Source organism: Pezoporus occidentalis, unplaced genomic scaffold (assembly GCF_034315485.1).
Source record: "Pezoporus occidentalis ecotype Australia unplaced genomic scaffold, CSIRO_AGI_Poc_V1 ctg88, whole genome shotgun sequence".
NCBI lineage: Eukaryota > Metazoa > Chordata > Aves > Psittaciformes > Psittacidae > Pezoporus > Pezoporus occidentalis.
The window spans coordinates 318364-339447 of record NW_026916242.1 but is presented as its reverse complement, the minus strand read 5'-3'; the positions used below and the strand labels follow the sequence as shown (position 1 = coordinate 339447).

Here is a 21084-nt window from a genome sequence, read left to right as displayed (position 1 = left end):
AATGTTTTTAGTGTGTTTTGATGATCAGTACCAGGCTGTGACTAAGCTTATCATAGGACTAAGCATAACGTTCAACTCTGTTGCACTCACCTTGTGTGTCTGACTGTGCCTTGATGTTACATCCAAAGAGTTTGTGTGTTTAGGTTGCATCTTTCCTTCAGCTGAGTTCTAGTTCTAGTTCTGCTTTGGTACAACATGTAAGAAAATAAATAAAATCTGTTCTTCACACAAAGAAGTAATGTAATGAAGTAATTGAAGACTTGTTATTTGCCATTGCCATGGCTATGGGAAGGAAATTGATGCACATTTAAGTTCTGTAAGATAGATAGAAGCTTTACTGAGGGAAGTGAGTGTGTCATGCCCAAGCCAGTGAGGGCTGACTTCTTTGGTGGCTTTTAGGCAGATAGATGCATGGCAGGATTTTCTTAAACGCATTGAAGTATTTTGCATTTAAGTATGAATTTGATGCTAAAAGGCTATTCCAAATATTCTTGTACGTGCCTAAGAGGCCTTTGAAATGCTGGTCTTTAATCACCACTTTGTAATTTGCTATCTGATGGTCTTTTCTTGAAATGTGGCACCTTCTTGTGAAAAAAAAAAAAGTACAAAAGCTTCAAAGATGTAGATTGACTTGCATCTAGTTCTTATTGTAAGGAATAAGTGGCTTTAAATTGGCTAATAGAGTTCACAGCTGAGTCACACAACTGAAAAGAATAAAACATGAAAGGAATAGTCTAGAATCAGTAGTGCTAACAACAGCAGACTGATTAAAAGTGTTTAGAAAGAATTTCTTTTAGAGGCAGCGGATCTTGTCGTTTTTTCTCCCCAGTGCTAATTTGGGATATCTGTGGGCAATTAGTAGGTGCCTTTCCTTATTCTTAGATGGAAGCTTGCTTCAGTGTCTGTTAAATCTCAGTTTAGAGTATGAACATCAATATAAAGATGATGGTATTGGGCATGGCAAGCACATAATTTCTTCATACTCCTAGAATGGGATCTTAGTGTGTAATACATTGTAAATAAGATAATCTTAGAAATTAATTGGTTTTGAATCTCCAAATAATAAAAATGCAATGTCAGGTATGCCTACAGCAGTGAAGGACTTGTCCTCTTAGCCTGGTGCTCCTGTCTTGCTTGTTGTCCGTTTCATGGTAGCAATGGGTCATTGGTAGGCCTGGGGTTCGCTGCTGGTGTTGCTGCAGTGTAGCCCCGCCTGTTGTCCCGTGGTTCTCATGGGCTTTAACTGAATCCAGCAGCATCCAGTGAGACAGAGAAGTCACTGAGTGCTGCTTGTTGCTGCAGTGGAATAGGGAGCTATGGTGCTTGGATGTGTTCATTGTGTGGCATTTTTAATTGTTCTCTAAAAAGATTAATCTAGTTTTATTCTGCTCCTCTTGACTAAGGTGTTCAAGAAAAGATGGTTTAGATAGCTTGTGTAGCGTTTGTGGACAGGCATCCCTGTATCATTTTTAGCAACATTCAGATAGGCAGTCAAGGCGTATTAGGCCTCCTGGTTATCCAACAGTAATGCTGGTAGGAATTGGAGGACATTCCCCAGTTTATTATTTCCTGATGAAAAAACTACAAAAGTTTTTGAAGTAGAGGAGTCTTGGGTTTGCTAACCCATGGAGATGGAGTTTTGAATGACTGAAGCTGTCATCTGTACCCTCTAGGCTACTGACTTGGTCACTGCTACAGCTTGTGAAGCAGGCAGTGCTGCTGCTGCTGGACTCCCCTGCCTTGCGAAGCTGGTGGGGCTGCAGCTGGAGGGTAGAGCTCCTGCCGCTGACGGATCCTGTGCTGATCTGACAGATCCCTTCCTGTTTGCTTAGGCGGTTGCCAGTTAGATCATTTTGTAGGCCTGCAGGTGAGCCAGTCTGCAGTATGATCTGCTGAAAACAGTGAAAAATTACTTTTCTGGTATTGTGAAAAAAGATTACTCACTTCATGGTAGCCTTGCTTCCCTTGCTGAGCAGGCTAAGCAGCATGAAGAACTAGTGCAATTCAAGTTCAAAGCTATACTTACAGATTTAATTATGTGTAATTGTCAGCGCATTAGCTAAAGATAAGGGTCTTAATTCAAAACTGTGTTGAAGTTACTCAGAAAAGGCTTTAAACAACAACAGCAGCAAAAGATTGAGCCATCTGATGCCTTTATCTGTAATCATGCGGTTATGCGTATGTATCATGGTACCAACTATAAAACATAGGCCAAAAAAATACTGGTTTGCTATGGCTGTACATTTATTACAGCAGCTAGTGCTAATGTACCATGGTTTTCTGCATCAAAGCTGCTATAGCCCGTCTGTTTTCAGTGAAATCTACAAGGCCACACAATAATTTAATTGGCAACTATATAAGCAAATGTGGGAAGACTCCTCTGCAGATAAACAGCAACGCTCACTCCTACAGTGAGTCGGGGAATCTGAGAAGGGATCTGTCAGATCAGATACTTTTGATAAGATCAGAGGAATTAATTGTTATTTTGATCTTGTTAGATACTCCTGACTGGTGTAGAGTTAGCAGAATCTCAGTGTCTTGAAGTAATGTGTTGTTGTAGAGAAAAATATATAATTGTATGTATCTTTGTTTGCATAATATGTATATTTGTATAAAATGGTGTTTAGAATCTCTAGAATATTTAGTGTACTACAGAGGCAAAGCTGTTGAGATCTTGAAGGAGATACCTCACTTTTTCTCCCCTCAAAATCTGCGGGGAATGTATGTTGCAGTTTCGGTGGATACGTGGTCTTGCAGTCTCTTTCAAAAAACCTTGAAGCATTGTTCAAGTGGAATATGAAGGTTTTGTGTATTTTTTCCAGAATTTCCCAACATCTGCAGCGTGCTCCGAGGAGCAATTTCAGCTGCACTGCTGGCTATTTGGCAATCTCAGTGTGCTTGCTGTGCGTATTCAATCAGACTGTACAGCGCATGCCTGGAAACCCCACGTTTCCAGAAAACATTGGCCGGAGCTGTGTGTGCATGGTATGCTCCAATAGCCTGAAGTGCTGGACTTGCTGAACCCATAGTACTTTGTGCATAAACACAAATTCTGGTTAGGACTGTTACAGCTCTGCCAAAAATCACAGCTCTTTCTTTGAACAAAGTTTTCCAAGGCCTTCAGTTTTTCCTAAGACTTAGTTGCTACATCTGTGCTTTGGCCGTGAAAGTACAGTCTGAAAACTTTCCTGTTTTTTTCCCTAGCATACGAAGCATTCATCTGCCAAACTCTCTTCATGAGGCTTTCAAATGCCAAGCATTTGTGAACAGTCTTCCTAGATACGTGTGTTTATGTATGTGTATGTTATATGCATATGTATATATATATTTGTATACCCACTTGGGTATAAAATAAACTTGTAGTAAATACCCCATTCTTAATTGTCTGACTTGTTTGTTTGTTTTCAACAGGCAGAAATACTCAGTGTGCTCAGTCACAAAAACATCATACAGTTCTATGGAGCTGTCATTGAACCTCCAAATTATGGCATTGTTACAGGTAAGGATTTTTGTATGACCTTTGTCTTGATTCTGTAAAACTCCAATGTTGCAAGGTGTTAGCTTTACCCAGTTTCAGAGTTCTGCTAATTGTTCTGGTCTTCTTTGGATGTTAGAGCGCTTGGCACCCCCTGCCTCAATGTAAATGGAGTGCTGGAAGGTGGGAACCAGGCTGGGAGCATGGCTGGTAGCAGCACAGAGGCAGCTGGAGCACAAACTCAGCACTCCTTTAAATAGAAGCTTTCACTGTGTTCTCTTACCCTGTTCTGTGAATTGCTTTTCCATTTTAACTGATGTGTGACAGAAGTAGAGGTTTTCATCATATGAGGTTCTGGCAAGTTATGTGAAAACGGAAGGCTTGAGAGCCTGCTCAGAGCAAAGCTGCACTGTGAATTCTGCCTGTGTCGAAAACAGGAGAATCTGCGTTGGGAACTTCCCAGCCATGGAAAGAGCTTGAAATAGAGCCAAGGGTCTATTAGACACCATAAGAGAACTCTTTTTATTCACAGGAAACTAGGTTTCATTCACTCTGGTATTCCTAGAACTATGCAGAGGTTGAGTTTTGTGGTTAGTTTGTTGGTTTTTTTTTTCCCATCACCACTTCAAGCTTCCTTCCCTTATCCTGGGAGTTGGTCCAGATATAAAATCACATTACAGGTAATGTAGTTCTCCTGTATGGGAGAAACTAGGTAAGAGAGTAGTAGAAAATAAACCCATCTGTTAATGTAAATGTTTGGAGAGGTAAAAAAATGTGAAATTGTGGATTAGGAGACATGTTTTGGCGTGTCTGCAGCACTTTAAAGAGTTTGGTGAGAAGTGTAGCCTTCACATGTGGCATAGTCTAATACCAGTTTGAAACATTGCCATTCAGGTTTTTATTCCTTCTCAGGTGGTGGAGAGAACCTGTGAAAATTCAGTTATTTCTACCTGTCTCTCAGACATCCAATTATCACAGTAGATGGCAGTGTAATCTGGTGGGAGCACGTCTGAGGTACAGCACAGCACAGCACTACTCAGAGCACAGGGAGCTTTACTTACAGGAGTATCATCCTGCTGGAGCTCAGTGTTGCAGCCAGTACTTCAGAGGTGAATGGGGGTGTGATCACAGTCTGCACCACTCAGAGGATGGCCTGGTGATAGCATATAGACAGAAACTTGAATACCTTCTTGAAGCAATAAAAGTAACAGAAAGATAATAAGTAATGTAATTATACTTCATAACATAATTGTGAACAAGGAAGCAGTATAACAAAAGAGATCTGTAATCAACAACTTGGGGTGATGTCTGGATCAGACAGTGCTCAGTTTGATCTCACAAAAGGTCAGTGTTCGGAGGATATTTGACCTGCTTGCCAGTCATACAACAGACGGCAGCTGAAGTAGTTCATTATGTCATTGGGAATGGGGACTCTTAACTATCTGTGAGAAGGAAATGTATTGTGTAGTCTGACCACTTTGTTATTCAGGGAGCTCTAATTCCACCTTGGCTAAAGAAAAAAAGCCTTTTCTGTCAAACTGCACTGGTTCTCCCTACAGCTTCCAAGGGCACTGGAGTCCCGTGGGGTGGAAGGGAAGCAAGGCTCCATTTCCCCACGCCATTTTCACATGAGAGAATGGCTGCCGAGAATAAATGTTAATTGCACTTGAAATCTCTTTTAGAGGGATTTTCACTCCGTAATCTTCTGGATGTCCTTCAGTGTTGCAGACCTAATCCTGTGTTAGTCAAAGATCCTTTTCTTATGAGGGAATATCCCAAACAAGAAGAAATCCCAAGAAACTGATGTTTCTTCCGAGTGATGCAGATGAGGGCACGCAGCCAAGTACTGGCATGTACTGAGCATTAGCTGCACGTAACGTCTTATGTGGGATTGTCAAAGTGTTCTCTGAGAGAGGCTACATCTGCAGTCAAAACATGTTTCCCTGATGGGACATATGTCAGTGTTATAACTGATCATCCTGCCCGGTGAGCTGCTAACATGGATCACATCATTCAAGATGTCACTGCTGTCTCTGTCAACAGCAATCTTGATGTCTTTCAGATCTGTTTTATGACCACAGCTGCCTCCTCCCCAAAGGTTCTTGGAGCCTGTGCCCCCTGTCTGCACTGAATCATATGGTGTATCCTACAGCCCATCACAGGGTGGGTCCAGTCAGGCATTCAGAGCTTTTATTCCTAAAACAAATACTTCTTTTCTGTTATTGACAGAAAGTTATCCCTGTAATATGATTTCCAAATCATAAGCTCCTGTTAAAAACCTGAAGCACAGTAAATACGTAGAAGAAATACTAAAAAATTGAAGCTTGCTTGCCTCCGTTCACACAGTGGCAAAGTGCCTGGGGAGGTGAATTGTCCCTGACCCTGGTGGATCAACTTATGCATTGTAAAGGCATGCAAAGCGTGCAGCCAACCTATTCCTGAAGAATCCATTTATAAGACAGATGATGACATCATGGGTAAAAAAAGCTGATGTTTTAATTGCGGAAATGTGCAGGTCAGCAGCTTACTCCTCTTTCGGTGACATCAGAAGTGATGCTTCTGTCTCCTGCAGAGGCTCCCTTCAGCAGGAAGTCCTGCAGTAATGATCCAAACCTAACTTGCCACTAGAGTGTTTACTTCCAAGGGACTTTCTGTTTTCTTCCTCTTTCCTTTTATTTAGTGCTGGAATCTTCTCAATGGCCTGCCATGTTCTAGGCTGCAAATTCAGTCTCAGCCCAGAGTTTCCTTCCCTACACAGCTGTTTCCCAAGGGTTTTGATTTTCTTGATGAGGAGCAATGTTTGGCTTTTATGCATTTAGCTCATTATATATCATTCCAAATGATTTAATATCATGATTGGTATTATTATTAACAGCAACTTGGATATATTTTATGTAGTCATAGAGGGAATTATTTTGTGGCCTCTTTGAAATGGCTGAAATTAAGCACTGCAATTGTGTAACAGCTGGTTTGCCACCTTGGGTATGAAGACTTTGTGAGTGTTGTAAGAAGGTTCTAAATTCTGCTGAAGAAGCACACTGAATAGCCTTGGGAGAGAGGGACAAAAAGCTTGATGTTGCTCCTTGTATCCCTCTGGTCTTTGTGCTACTTGGGTCATGGGGCAGCGCATGTCTGCTCTGTCTTGGCAGCCAGATACAACAAGATGTATCAGCTGCTTCAACTCGTGAATCTCCTGTTGTGTTTTTGGTGAAACGTGAATGAATACTAAATAAGCAGAAAGCTTTAATAAATACTAAGAAGAGGAGATACAGCCTTTAAACTGATGAACATGACCTGCAGTACATGGCATTCTGGCCTGCTTACCTCAGGGTTAGACCTCTAGTTTCATCCTTCTATATTTTCATGAACAAAAGATCAGCTATTCTGTTCTTCCATGGGGAAATAGAATTTTAATTTCGCCTTCTACTTGCAAACCTTTTCTTCCTAACAGAACATCATACATTTAACACCTGGTTTTATAAATAACGATTATCCTTTGTTATGGAGCGTCATTTATACGGTGCTTGCTATGCCAGCTCTCAGCCCCATGAGCTCTGACAGTTGGACTGAATGCCATCTGCCACACTTGCAAACACCAACAGCCCAAAAAAGCCCTTGTTTGTTCTCATATAATCCTGCTGTGTGCTTGTTGTAGGTGTAGTTGAGAGGAGTTGAGAAAAAGGTCTGTTGATCCTGAACAGGGAACATCCAGAACGTTTTACTGTGGAATTTGAACTGCTTTGCCTGAGCTTTCTAATGCCAGACCTTTCTAACGCCTTCTCATTTTAGTGCATCATACATATGATTGTATCTTTTGCTTTTTTGTTTCCCTTAGTAGTAGATCGTGTTGAGATAATCAGAACAATCTACAACTCTCTTACTACACTACTAATAGTATTAGCTGCTGAACCTAAATTCTTTGTCATTAAGCCAGAGGTTGACTGCTTTCTGGAACTGGCACAGTTTTCAGTAGAACTTTCAGTTGAGGTGCAGTGTTTTAAAATGTCTCTTGAGATTGTTTGTTGTTGTTTTTTAACAGAGTATGCTTCTGCTGGCTCACTGTTTGATTACATTAATAGTAACAAAAGTGAAGAGATGGATATGGATCATATCATGACCTGGGCAACTGACATAGCTAAAGGTAAGCAAGAGGAGCGGTGCATAATTAGCCCACACAGCCAGCAAAGTGCACAGCTGGAGATGCTTTCCTTATGAAGTCAGGAAAGCCTTCCTGTACTTGCTCAAATTAACAAAAAAGTCAACCAACCATATGTAAAAAAAAAAAAAGAAACCCCAGTCACAGCGTCTTTTAATATGTTCCTTGGTTATTATCAATCCAGAATAATTTATGGAATGAAAATGGCTTCTGTGAGCCAGTTTTACTTCTGGTTTGCCCCTAAGTCCCTAGAGGATAATTTTGCTGATGTAGAGTAATTATGAGGGAAAGTGCGTAATTATCCTTATATTTGATTTGAATTGAGATGTTTAAGGAAGCTAAGGGCTTATTCTCAGCAAACATACTGAAATTCTCCATATAAAAATGCAAAACAAGTTGTTTTATCCATTGTGTTCTTTGTGACTACACAAGAATTAGTGTAGACTAATGAACAAACAGTAAATTAACATCTTGGGTTCCCTGTGTAGACATCACCTTACACTAAATAAGATATTAAAAAGCATAAACATTGCCCATGTAGATTCTCTGAATAATATATAAGCTTTGCTTAGTATTTTTATTCAAAGTAGATTATGGGAAGCTTTGCTTCTTCTGCAGCATGTCAACATGGCATACAGGTATGCCAATTCATAATGAGTGCAATTAGTGGGAACCAGAAAATATGACTACTGACACATGATGGCCATGCACAGCCTGCCTAACAAGATTGTTCCCTTGTTTTGTGTAGGAATGCACTATTTACACATGGAAGCTCCAGTCAAAGTAATCCACAGGGATCTGAAGTCCAGGAATGGTAAAGTAGCAAAACACTGAAAACACTCTGCTTTTACTTGTTAATGTAGCATTTAAATCTGTACCTGAGCTTTGTGAACAAGTAGAACTAATGCACTGGCTGTCATAAAGCTGCTCTTGTTGAAGCCGAGAAAGCCCTGTTGACTCCTCCAAATCCTGCACCTGTCTGAGATTTATTATAGTCCCTGGAGTCCTTCAGAGCACTGTGGAGTGCTCTTTCAGGTAGTGTCCTGTTGATCATGATTGTACCCATCTTACCATCTGTCAGACGTTGCGTGGGCACTCCTCGCTTCATTTTTCTGTTTGGAAAGGATGAGTACCGGGAAAGGCTGGTAGACACCAGACAAAATAGACTGGATAAGGCCTATTATTTCTTATCTGAAAATCTTGTCTTTACTATGGCCTGTTTTGATGTTTGGCAGATAGTCGTGCTTTTGAGTAATATGCAGTGTGGAACTGCACTAGTTAGTTTGCACTTGGTGGTTGACAACCATTTATGAAATTTGCTTTAAATTGCCTTTTAACTGAAACTTTTCTGACTACTGGTAGTGGGATAGGAGGGAAACAGATTTTAGTCATGCACATGGGGAGATTATAGTCCAGAAATGTCTAGATCTCACCACAGTTGTAAGTTTTCTCCTTTTATTAATGAATCTTTCAGAGAGTTTCTTGTTAAGCATAACTACATTGGGGAGGGTGGAGTTTATCTGTATTTCAGCAATAGTCATGTTGCTCTCTTTGAACTCAGTAAGGTCTGAAAGGTTTTGCATTTGTTCAGAGGCTTGCAGGTATTCAGCAAACATTATCTAAAGCCATTTAAAGAAGCCAGGACAATCGTGCATATGTGCACGTTCAAGCGCTGGCTCACTGTAGGATAATTTTTCTTGATAAAAACCAAAGCCTTTTGCTGTGAAAATGTTTTGTCTTTGTTTCTAATAGCATTCTTGTAACCTATTGTTTTTTCATTTTCAGTTGTTATAGCTGCCGATGGTGTATTAAAGGTATGAACACATTAATTATTTGTGGAGAGATGCTGCTTGACTCAGTATTTTGATGCCTAGTAAATGACATTGAAACTCTAATATCTGTTTGTTTTTTTGCCAGATCTGTGATTTTGGTGCCTCAAGGTTCCACTCCCATACAACACACATGTCATTAGTGGGCACTTTTCCATGGATGGCCCCAGAAGTTATCCAAAGTCTCCCAGTGTCTGAAACATGTGACACATACTCTTATGGAGTGGTGAGTGCCTCTCATTTCCCTGTGTCTAGTAGCGGCTCTCTAGTGTGACAGAATTTGTGTGATGTAAGAGCAACAATTCTAAAGAACAACAAAAAATACCACACTCTTTTAAAAGACTGAGCCATAATTTAAAATTACATTCTTGAAAGCGAAAGGAAGAACAGTGCCTTGCCCAGTAAGATCCTTATCTGATTAGATTAGCAGCATGCCAGTGTGGGAAGTGCATGCTTTACCTCAGGTATTCAGCATATGTCTGAAGGTTTGCAGGAGCCACTGAACAATCTGCATCATAAATCTACACCTGTCATTTTTTAGTGGAACAGAAAAGGGTTGTCTTGCGATAGGTGTGTAACAGGATGAAATTATTAGGATTCCACTTTCCATAAAATGGAGTGTTACTGAAAAGTAAACTGCTTCTCCATGCTTTATTGTTTAAAAAACCCTGCTATCATTAGTTGTGAGAATAGAGACTGCACCCCTTGTGTAGGTAGAGGCCTCATCTGAAAATCTAGAAAGACCAGCACTGATGTGCTATTTTTCTGAAGGGGGAACAATCAGTTATAGTTCGTCAAAATGTCAGGTTTGCAGGTACAGTAATGTCACTTATTTCACTCGTCCACAGTTAAATCCTCGTTTGGCTTTGCTCTGCAATACAAAATAGGCTAGAAACAGCCCTACTGTGAGCAGACCAATTGTATGCCTAGCCCCATAGCCTTTCTCTGACAGAGAATAGTAATGAATACTTTTTTTTGGGGGTGGGGAGGTGAAGGAAAGGATTGTAGTTGGGATTGTAGTTTCCATGCATATCTGAGTATTAACTATTTTGGGGTTTGGATTCAATGGTGGGTGGCAGAATGAGGAAGGAGTTCTTTCAGTACCTGTCAAGCTTTGCCTCTTTCTCTTTAAGGGATGGGGGGAGATACATGTGGGCTGACACTATGGTTTTAAGCTAGCACCTGTGGCTGTACATAGGTAAGCTGATGTCCCAGTGGAAGATGATTTAAACTTGTTGCCAAATGGTTGTTTATAGTGAAGAGAAAAGCAAAAAGAGAAATGATATGCCACTGCTTACAAATGAAAGGTTTGCAAGGAGGGAGAAAAAGCCTGTATTGGCAGATTCAAAATGCTTGCTTGCTTAACTGAACTGGGTCACAAACAGTAAGAGAACATAAGCTAACAAATGTAAATGTTAATGTAAACTGTTACTGGAAGCACTCACATATTATCCACTGAAGGGCAACATTCCAGTTTCAAAACAAAGCAAAAACGTTAGAGGAGAAATTCCAAACATGGTCTTAGAGTTCAAACTGCTCACATAGTTATCTTGATGTGAACTGACTTTAAGTAATGTTCTAGAAGTGGGAGAAGGTAAGAAATTGTTTAGTATCTTATCCTGTCAAGTATTAACAGAGCCTTGGGAACAGTATGTCACACATAGTTTATTTTTCCGTGTCCAGAAAGTAAGGATCCTTTGACAGCTCTGTGCTTGGAAGTAAAACTCAACTGCCCTCACATGAAAACAGCTCAGTATTACTAGAATATTTTAATGCTGTTATGTGTGTATAGTGCTACTTTAGTATGCCTAATAATATTTGACCCACATTTTTTAGTATATTGGTTTTGAACTAATGTATTCTACTGTGGGTAAAAACTTACGAATTCATAAGCAGTTAGGAATGAATTTGTCTTTTTATAACTCCAGTCTTGGAACACCATCGTTGAGGAGATACAGGGGTAGAAATGAAGAATGGCAGTAGCCCAAGTTCTCTGTTGATGAGACATAATGGGGTTATACCAGCAAGAAATTGTGCGAATATAACATTGAAAGTTGGAATCTCCCTATAATAAGTGTTAGACTGCCAGAGAATTAGCTAGAAAACAGAAAAATCTTAGTATTTTTGTTTCTTCAAATTATTATCATCTAAGAAAACAAAATTTAAAGAATCTATTTTCAAAGTATAACACTTACCAGCAGCTTTTGTGCTAGAGAGACAAATCTGCTTTTCTTCAGTTAAAGTCCTGTTAACAAAGAACAGAATCCTTTCAAATGTAAACTAGTAAGATGCTAGGAATAGATACTCTGTTTGCAACATATGTTGCCTTTCCCATGGTTGTCTTTAATATCTTTTCTGCTGTCTTTTTTTCCTGACTGGCTTTTCTTTCTCCAAACCAGTCTGTGATGTTAAATATTCTGCTTAAGGTGTGCAAGGGCTTTTTTCCATGAAGCGTCCAAGTCCTTCTGCAGCCTCGTAGGTCTGAATTGCTCCTCAGCTGAAATGAATTTTCCTCTTTCTGAACAGTTGCGCAGATGCTTATAGCTAACATTCGGATTAATTCGTCCTGCTCTTCATGAATAGTTAAACAGGTCCATATATTCTCGTTGAGATATATAGTAAATAATTTGTAATACTGCCATGAAATGTTAAAGCTAAATGTTCCAGATTTATTACAACACGAAGACACGTCTTACACTTTAGTTCAGCCATGCAGTGATTCTCTTTTTTAAACCATTTGCAAATCCATACTCTAAACAACAGACACCAAGTGTTCAAGTGATCAACCCAGAAATGGACTCACATGTCATTGTGTATGTTGCTCAAAAATGATTCCTTTTATATCTCTTCCAGATAGGAAAGTGTGTGTGGAATGATAATGTTCGCTCTAAAAGCTGTCTTGAAATCATGAAGATATATGGTCAAAATACGCTGGCAAAATTGTCGTGCACTGCAAAACAAAACTGCAGTGCGTGTTTGTGTATCAGTATAAATGTGTTTAATTGTAGAAAGCTTATGTAATGCAGCTGAACTATTTTAACACTTAAAAGAACAAAAAGTAAAACCATTAGTTGGCTATTGGTAGCATAGAGACTCCCTTTAAATGTAGCAGCTGTTATGCTCCTAGCAATAGCTCATACATTGCTTTAGCTATGAGAACATACGTTATTTATAGAGGGAATGTTGGCCAGCCCCAGGGGTTATCCCTTACTCTTTTTGAAAAGAATTATGGGATCTTTAACTTCCACTTGGATCGATGCAGAGAAGACTGACCTAATTTTGATGCCTAAGGGCAGTACCTCTTAAGAGTGCAACACTTTCTGCTCATGCTGTACTTCTGCTAATTTTGTGGCTCCTGACCCTCATCTGTGAACACTTTCCTACTGAGAAAATATTTCCTTTTCTCAGTGAAGATGTTCAGAGTGTTTCCTGAAGTTACTCATTTGGATGTTCCCTCTCTTATATCGTACTTTGAATCTTTATTGACTTTGCACTGGGGTGGGGGTGCGGTGGTTTTGTTGGTTTGGGTGTTTTTTTTCCTTTTGGTTATTGTCACATAGTTGAGAGGGTAAGAATTGAATTGCACAGCTGAGCTGAGAGAAGTGTGGGTATAAGCTTTTTCTGAAGACCATTTAATTCTTCTTCTTGGCTTCATGTATAGCATGAATATTCATACATTTGTCTCTCTGTTTCTCTGTGTGTAAAGAGAAGCCCAGCATCTTGAGAGGCCACAGCTTACAAACCTGTACATTAAATGATCTTGCTTTGTTTTCCATCATTGTATCTAGCTTGGATGTTTCTCTGTGAGCACCTGCTGTTTGTCATCATAGGGATGTGATGTGATCAGGGAAGCAGGTGATCCTTACCATCTGAGATGGGAGGGAAAATATCAGTCTCAATTAAATTACACCAGAAATGGAGGATAGATTGATTTCCATGTGAGGTGAGCTGGGGAGCCAGCTCTAAAAATGAACAGAGTATATCTTGCAACAGAGAGGCTGGAGTAAGTTGGGTTGAAATGATATTTCTGCTGCTGAATGACCCTGGGAATAGGAAAAGTCAAATGGGAATATAGAAGATACCCATTTGCTCCTTTTTTAAAAGTCTGATAATGCAATCATCCACCTTAGCTGATGATTCAGGGTAGCTAATTCATGAGATGGGGTTAAAGCTCCTATAAAACTGAATGTAAGAGACATGGTGGTGGTGGTACTTAGTTGCTGGCTGGGCTTAAACGACAGACAGAAAGGCTTTATCTGTACCATTGGCCCAAATACAAAGTTCGCATTGTTATTAGAATATTTTCTAAACCCATACAATTAAATACAAGGATTTCTGACATCCCATTTTTGTATCTTTTACTTTCTTCTACTATTGGTAAAAAATAATCCATTAAGAAAAACTCTTCATATTGTGTCAGATTGCTGTTTTTCTTTTGAACTATGTGAAGTCTTGAAGTGTTTTAAACTAGCACTCTTGGTTTAGGAAGGCAGTGATCTGTACAGGCCGTTAAAATAAACACTAAAGGTGTCATGATAAAGGAATTCAATGCAAAATGTTCTGCACAAACTTGTGTGCATGAATGAAACAAGACAACCCTTAATATTTACAGTTTTCTGAAAGAGAGATAGCAGACCAGTAGAGTTTTCCAGCTCAGGGCTTTTGGATACATTTAACTCCTATTTCATTATGTTCTTTGCTTGAAGATGTATTTAGATACTGCTCTGTCTGATGTTCAGACTTGAGTTTCTTCTCTGTGGTTTCATGGTACAGCCACACAGATGATGTGGTTCTTCAAGGCTGTTAAACTCTAAGTTAGATTTGGTCCAGATGCTTTTATTTTAAACTGGCTGTTTTGTACACTGTTTTTTTGTCTGAAGTACATGGAACGGCCAAACTATTTCCTTCTCTTGCAGTTAAATTTCCTTCTCTACCGGTAGAGAGGTGATAATTGGCATTACAAATTGAGGTGCCTTTTTTCCTTCTAAAAGGAATGAACTGAGACAAACAGTGTAGTTGAATACCTCTATGATAGCTTTCCCCATATTTGTCTTATTCTCAGGAGAACTGACCTTTTACTTATTTTGCCAAGATACCTTTACCTTTACTAATCAGTCTTTTGACTCAAACAGAATTAGTCAAATAGGTCTACTCATGTAGTACCCTGTTCATTTGATTAAATGCCCAACTCTGCATTTTTTTCTGCTTGAGCTGCATCTGCCAATATTCTTGCATTTTCTTTCCTAGCTGGCCAGAATCCATTCAATATGATATAGCTGGAATAAGCCTGGTGCTAACCCAAATAGTGAGGATGTAGAGACTTGGATATAGAGTCTTGTATAAGAATCGTAATGCATTTGGTCAGATCCTACATAAATAATGTCATAAATAATGTCTTTTCTGGTGTTATGCTTAGTATATGAGCAGAAGAAAAAGTCTGTATGTAGGTATTTGTAATGATAAGTATAGAAAGGTTCTGATTTAAAAAAAAATAAAGGGGGGGGGAATAAAGAGACATATTCAAGTGAAGGTACAAAGTGCCTGTTAATTTGGTTGAACTCCTGTATGTAGTCCCAATGGCAGAAAAACAAGTTGGATTCATTGACTTGAAGCCTTTTGGGTGATGCCAAACTCTTTTCTACAGAGTAGCTTAGATTCCTGGATACTGTGCTACCAAAATGCTAAAGGCACGTGAAATAGGAGAGCATTCCCTATTTAAGGGCAGCGTGTTTATAAGATATTGAGGAGAACCAAGTAATTTTCTATATGGTGAGGTTAACATAATTGCATACTTTGAGATAAGCAATTACAGTTTTGCTTGGAAAATTATATTTAATGTTTTCATATGCATACCATAGGAGCAGAATACCTTTTGGATCATATTCTGACTACTGAGAAACACTAGTTGCAATCATATAGAAATATTTTTAAATGCAAAATGACTACAAAGCAAAGATGTGTCTATTGGGGCTTAGAAGGAGAGGAGGAATTCATTGTCTTCCCAAGTTTCAACAGCCACATGTGAACTTAATAGTGTGCAAAGAAAGTAAAAAGCATTTTCCATGGCTCTCACAAAATTGCAGGCATTACACCCCACACAACCCAGTTTTTCATCTCATTTTTTCTGTGGAGGAAAAAGCGGAAACATTCAAATTAATTTAGTGAGAGGATCTTGCACACAAACACTGGCCCAAGTTCCTGCAAATGGAAACTGGTTGCCTGATAATTGGATACAGAATAGTGCTGTATCAAGGTTTAATAATGTATTTAAAATACAAAGTACAGAAATAAAAATTCTTTTCTTTTTTTCTGTTCCAGGTTCTCTGGGAGATGCTAACAAGGGAGGTCCCCTTTAAAGGCTTGGAAGGATTACAAGTAGCTTGGCTTGTAGTGGAAAAAAACGAGGTAAGACTACGTTTCTACATTCAGGTACATAGATCAGAAAACAGTATTGGGGTTTTGCAAAAGACTTTTTCATCTTCTTCAAATTGAAAGTAAGTTCACGCGTATGGAAAGATTAGCAGTAGGAGCTAACACAAAGGGTCAAAGTGATGTTATTCCTCATGAATGGACCCTTTACATCTAATTGTTGCAGCTTCACGTCGTGATGCTGTAGATCAAAAATTGTACAAGTACTGTACTAGTTTCTCAGTCTCAATTGTAAAACCTAGGGGTTTGTTCTTAGTGATGAAAGAAGCCATTGCGTCCAAGGTAGGGGAACAGTTTAACTCCATCTCCTGCGTTTAGGACATCTTTTTACTGGCCGGGAGTTGATATATCTGTAAGAGACCTTCAGCTACTTCAACTTAACTCTCCCAGCAGGAGTCACTATAGTACAAGAAACTGCCGCTTAGATGAAAATTTCAAAAATAAAAGAAGAAAAAATAGTTTTAAAAAAAGAGAGAAATTACAGTTTTGCCACCTACGTTCAACACTACATTGAAGATGAGCTCCTCACTGGTATCAGCAAGGCTGTGGCATAGCTGCAAGCCTCCTCATGCAGAGTCTTTCCATTTCAAAAGCACTTCAGTGGTGTAAACACCGTTTGTACAGTGTCCCCAGCCTCGCTTTTCTTCTTCTCACAAATTGAGGCTTTCAGTTAGTTGGACATGTGAGCCTATATCTGAACACGTAGTCCCTTGATATCAAAGACAGTAACTACATTTAAAAAACATTTAAAGTTGTGACTGTACCACACACAGACAAGCATGGAAATCCTCCACAAAGATGAAACCTCCTCTATCTAGACACAGTGGAAGCTTGGGAAACATTACAATGGTGAGGCAGTGGCTGTACAATACAGATTCCTATTATTCTACATAAACTGTTTCTCAGAAATGTTTCAGAGTTAAACAGAAGAGTTAGGTTTCCTCCTCTTAGTTTAATATTTTTTATTGTTTTTTTTCACACCCCACCCCACCCCCCTGGTTTTTCTTCTATTGGAGGACTCGATTAATTCCAGTGACTGATACTGTGATGTACTGATTAGTTGGAAGGGCTATCCCAACAGCTGAGGACTATGAATGTGGTCTTCTACAGCATTTATCAGAGCAGGAGGCACAAAGAGGCACTTTCTCCTAGTTTAGGAAAAGGCTCATACCTCATTTTGAAGGAGAAACCATAAAGCCTTCCATCAACAGTATTTGTTTCCTATGCCTACCACGTGCAGTTTTATGTAAGTAGTGCAGAGTAGCATTGGGAGTGTTATAAAGAGGTGTAGTCATACTCTGAAAGATGTCAGAGGGTACAGTACACATTTCTCTACAGTTTTCTGGATCAAGGAACTGTGTAAAATGCAATATGAACAGAATGTGGACATGACAACTATTTTACTCATGGCTGAAGAAACCTAAGGGGTAACATTTTCAGAGACAGCCTTTTGTCAGCCAGGTACCACTAGTCTCTTGCTACCATCTTCATTGGAAGGGTGCCAGGGAGCTTAGGGGGCATTAGCACTTACATAGTTGTTTGGTTTTTTCCTGGCCATGACTTAGGGAACACACCAAGCATAAGCCTTGTAAAAGTCAGCTTTTGCGATTTTCCTTCATAGTTTCTATGTCCCAGAGCAAGTGTGAGGGTCCTGTTCTGCTCTCAGTTCAATCTGTTGACATTGGTGGTGTTGCATGGTTCCAGTTCGCAACAGATTTCAATCACTGTTGAGCCAGTCCTTAATTTTTTGCACTGCAAACCTCTTGTTAAAATCAGTGTGGGACTGAGGCCAAACCGTAATTGCATAGAGTGAAAAATCCCCCTTTGCAAAGCCTCAGCCCAACAAATGAAGTGTATTTTAATTATTCTGCATGGGTCTTTTTTGACTCTCTGCATAATTTCAAAGTATTATTTTTATTCTGGTAGAGTTTCTATATAATTATATATTTAATACAGAAAAGAAACATGAGAGTTCAGATTATGCTAGGCATGATCTCATAATAAATTACTACTGAGAAACGTCATCTTTATTATAAGATGACACTTTTGGAACCTGCTACCTCTATATTACAGATATGACAGATAACATTCTGCGCAAGTGAGACACACATAAATGGTGACTCCAACTGATTTTCCACCTCCTGTAACAGTGAGGGTTACAAACAAATACTGTAGCAAGACTACCCAGTGTATTTTTAGGCTAATGATTTAACCAGAGATCAAGCACCAGTACAATTTGTTTATGCATTGCACAAATTTCTGTGTATTTCTTGCACATAAAGCTTTGCACCTTAAGGTATTAGATTATTGTAATAATCATATTCCTGCAGTGTCCTGGCGCTGTATCTCATGTTTTTGTGGTGTTCAAATGCTTGTGGAGCAGAATTTGTTAACTCTTACTTTGGCTGCTGTGGCTTGTGAGGCTTTGCAGGTCAAGTTGCAATAGTATAATGGTACAGTTTGCCACAACTTGCCCTGCATTGCTTCTGAAATGGCAGCAGTATGACAGATCAAGGGGTCTTCCTGGCAGGCTTGTCTGAACACAAGTGTAATACCTGGTTCTCACCTGTTACAGGACAAGAAGCCTTTTTTCCAGCTTGACCCCTCTTATATTTGGCCTCGCTTTCACTGAGGAACTGTTTCTCATCAATGTAATTTTTTAATTTAGTATGAACATCTGAAGTCATTTAACTGCCTTAGTGAGAGCAGAGGCATCTCCTTATATGTGTAGTGCTGTTGGGATGCACATTTAAATCAACTGGAAAGGCTTCAGTATCCGTATGTGTGTGTATGGGAAGGGATTTGCTTTTAGGCTTTCCAGTCTGGAGGCAGAGTCTTTAAACTAAAAGTCCTCTAAGAACAGCTGAGTGAATCTTTTCATGGTTTAAAACTTGCAGCAAAGCAAACCAAACAAACTTCAAACTAATTCTCTGTAGTCAGTGGTTCTGGCTATAACCAGCAACTCCTTGTCTTCAGTCATTATGAAGTATTTATATGAGTTCACTGTGCTCTCTGAGTGCTTTCTGAGATCTGCATGTCCTCATTAATCCTTCTGACCACAGGCTCATGAAGTCTCTTGTGTCATGTAGAGCTTTACTTAACTCTTCGTAACTCCCTTATTTTAATATATATTTCAGCCATTTGTTATATCAGAAGTGATTATAGTATTGTACAGCTGGATCATCTGTGGGGGAGAAAGGAATTAATGCAGGCTATGCATTATACCTATCTTGACAGGCATCTTGGAATAGCCTGCAGTGACCTGCACAAACTATTATGTTTTAGTATTAAAAGCTGTTTGACTCGTTTTTACTTCTTTGTCTCCAAGCTTTCTTAAGGAACAACATTTGTGTGTTTGTTCTATTCCTTCCTTATAGGTCAATTAATTGTGTATCTTGCTAGTGTTTAGTAATTTGATTTTTTTAATATTTCAATCCTCAGTTTTTATATTGTGTTAAAAAAGAGTGTTTTACTACTTCTAATTCCATTGCTCTTACAGGAAATCTTTTAGTAGCAGCTTGAAGTGAAATGCTTCCAATAACTGGTACATTCTTTTTCCATTAGAGATTAACCATTCCAAGCAGTTGTCCCAGAAGTTTTGCAGAACTGATGCACCAATGTTGGGATGCTGATTCAAAGGTAATTTAATGTGTGTTTGATTTTTATACCACCACCACTCCCACCCTGCTCCTTGTTTTGGTGAGTGTGTTAGTGCTTCTTTGTGGGTCAATGCTAACTGACCATTGATGCACACTGATAGACACATTTCTTCACAAAGATAGTTGAGAATGTCTTTTTTTTTTTCTTAAATGGGCTTACATATTTATACCTAAATGTCTCTCTCTTTTAATCAAGAGTTAACTGTGCTACTATTAACTTACCTGACAACTAAAGACAATGATAGTAAACAGGCGAGATAGCAAGGATGTAATCATTTTGGAGCAAGAGAGAGATTGTTCTTTTCTATTTTCTTTCAGTAGTCTTTCTTGGATGTATGTGAGCATCACATATTTCAAGGTCCAATTTTGATGCCTTCGTTGTCTTGAAAACATGTAAAGTTAATCCATAAAATGTGGGTAGGAACAGCAGTCTAAATTAACATTAAACCTTTCCTAATCTTTTCTGTTTGAATGATATGCTTTATAATTATTATACTGTAATAATATAATGATAGAAGTACTGTAATGTACTGGTTAACTGTGCAAACACAGTAAAAATACAAGTTAAAGAGCCAAACCACTGTCACTATTAATCTGCCCCTGCAAGAATAAACTGAAAAGGAAATTAAAGAGAGTATTTAGTAAAAGCTTTTGTAGATTATGGGAGTTACCTTCTTTAAATGGACTCTGCTTCCATCCTGGTGTATATAAAAACGTCTGGAAATAGCCTGTGAGCATCCTAGCTGTATTAACAAGGATTAGCATCTATTTCCTTTGCCTATGAAGGTATTTGAGAGAGCGAAGGATAGTTAAGGAAAGAAAATTATGCTTTTTTTTTCTCAAGTCAGGGCACCAGGAAGAACTTCATTCCTTTAAACTCAGGAGAAAGTTAGCTACTACTTCAGAGAGACCAAGACTTATCCCAAGACAGATTATAGCCCTTAGATGCTCTAGAGCTAGAACTTGTTATCACCAGAGAGTAGCCATAGAAGAATAACATGAGAAAGGAGATTTCCCCTCTTTGTCTCTTTCTTTTAAATGTCTTTGTTTTTAAGTGAGGTGTTGCTTTCCTACAGAATGGATATAGAAGGCTGAGATCCATTATCAACATGTGTTTTCTATGTGAACACCCATTTAAATGCCATTCTCTTATTATCTCCATCTTTAATCTCTCCTCAAAAGGGAGAGGAGAAAAATGCTTTGGGTCTTTGAATATACAAATAGGCTGTGTAAGTTCTAGGCCAGTAATTACTAAAAAGCACTTTCCAGTGGCAACTGCGTATCTTTAATAAGTACTCCCAAGCATCAGTATCACTAACAAATACCACAGAATAAGAATTATTTGAGCTTCTTTTCTGTAACTGCAGCACATACTAGATCAGCTCGCCCTCTGCCTTGCTCTGGCCACACATATACATGTCCAGAAGGCTGTTGCTGTTTTTCAGGGAGAGGGAGGGATCTGCATTTTTTAGAAGAAGGATGCCCAAGCAGCAGGCTGAATTCTATCTGCCTGAATAATTCACCTGGGTGTGGGCT

The 21084-nt window shown here is 39.1% G+C and overlaps 1 protein-coding gene across 3 annotated transcripts in view; it reads left to right on the top strand.

The window, feature by feature from the left end:
* The window catches only part of MAP3K20 (mitogen-activated protein kinase kinase kinase 20), a 90668-nt gene that overhangs the window by 26775 nt on the left and 42809 nt on the right, over positions 1-21084 (top strand). For all 3 annotated transcript variants that reach the window (XM_062604816.1, XM_062604817.1, XM_062604818.1), the window contains exons 3-9: positions 3412-3499; positions 7515-7616; positions 8380-8445; positions 9417-9445; positions 9549-9686; positions 15779-15865; positions 19454-19528. In XM_062604816.1, the coding sequence (XP_062460800.1) occupies positions 3412-3499; positions 7515-7616; positions 8380-8445; positions 9417-9445; positions 9549-9686; positions 15779-15865; positions 19454-19528 (585 nt within the window). The remainder of the gene's footprint in view (positions 1-3411; positions 3500-7514; positions 7617-8379; positions 8446-9416; positions 9446-9548; positions 9687-15778; positions 15866-19453; positions 19529-21084) is intronic.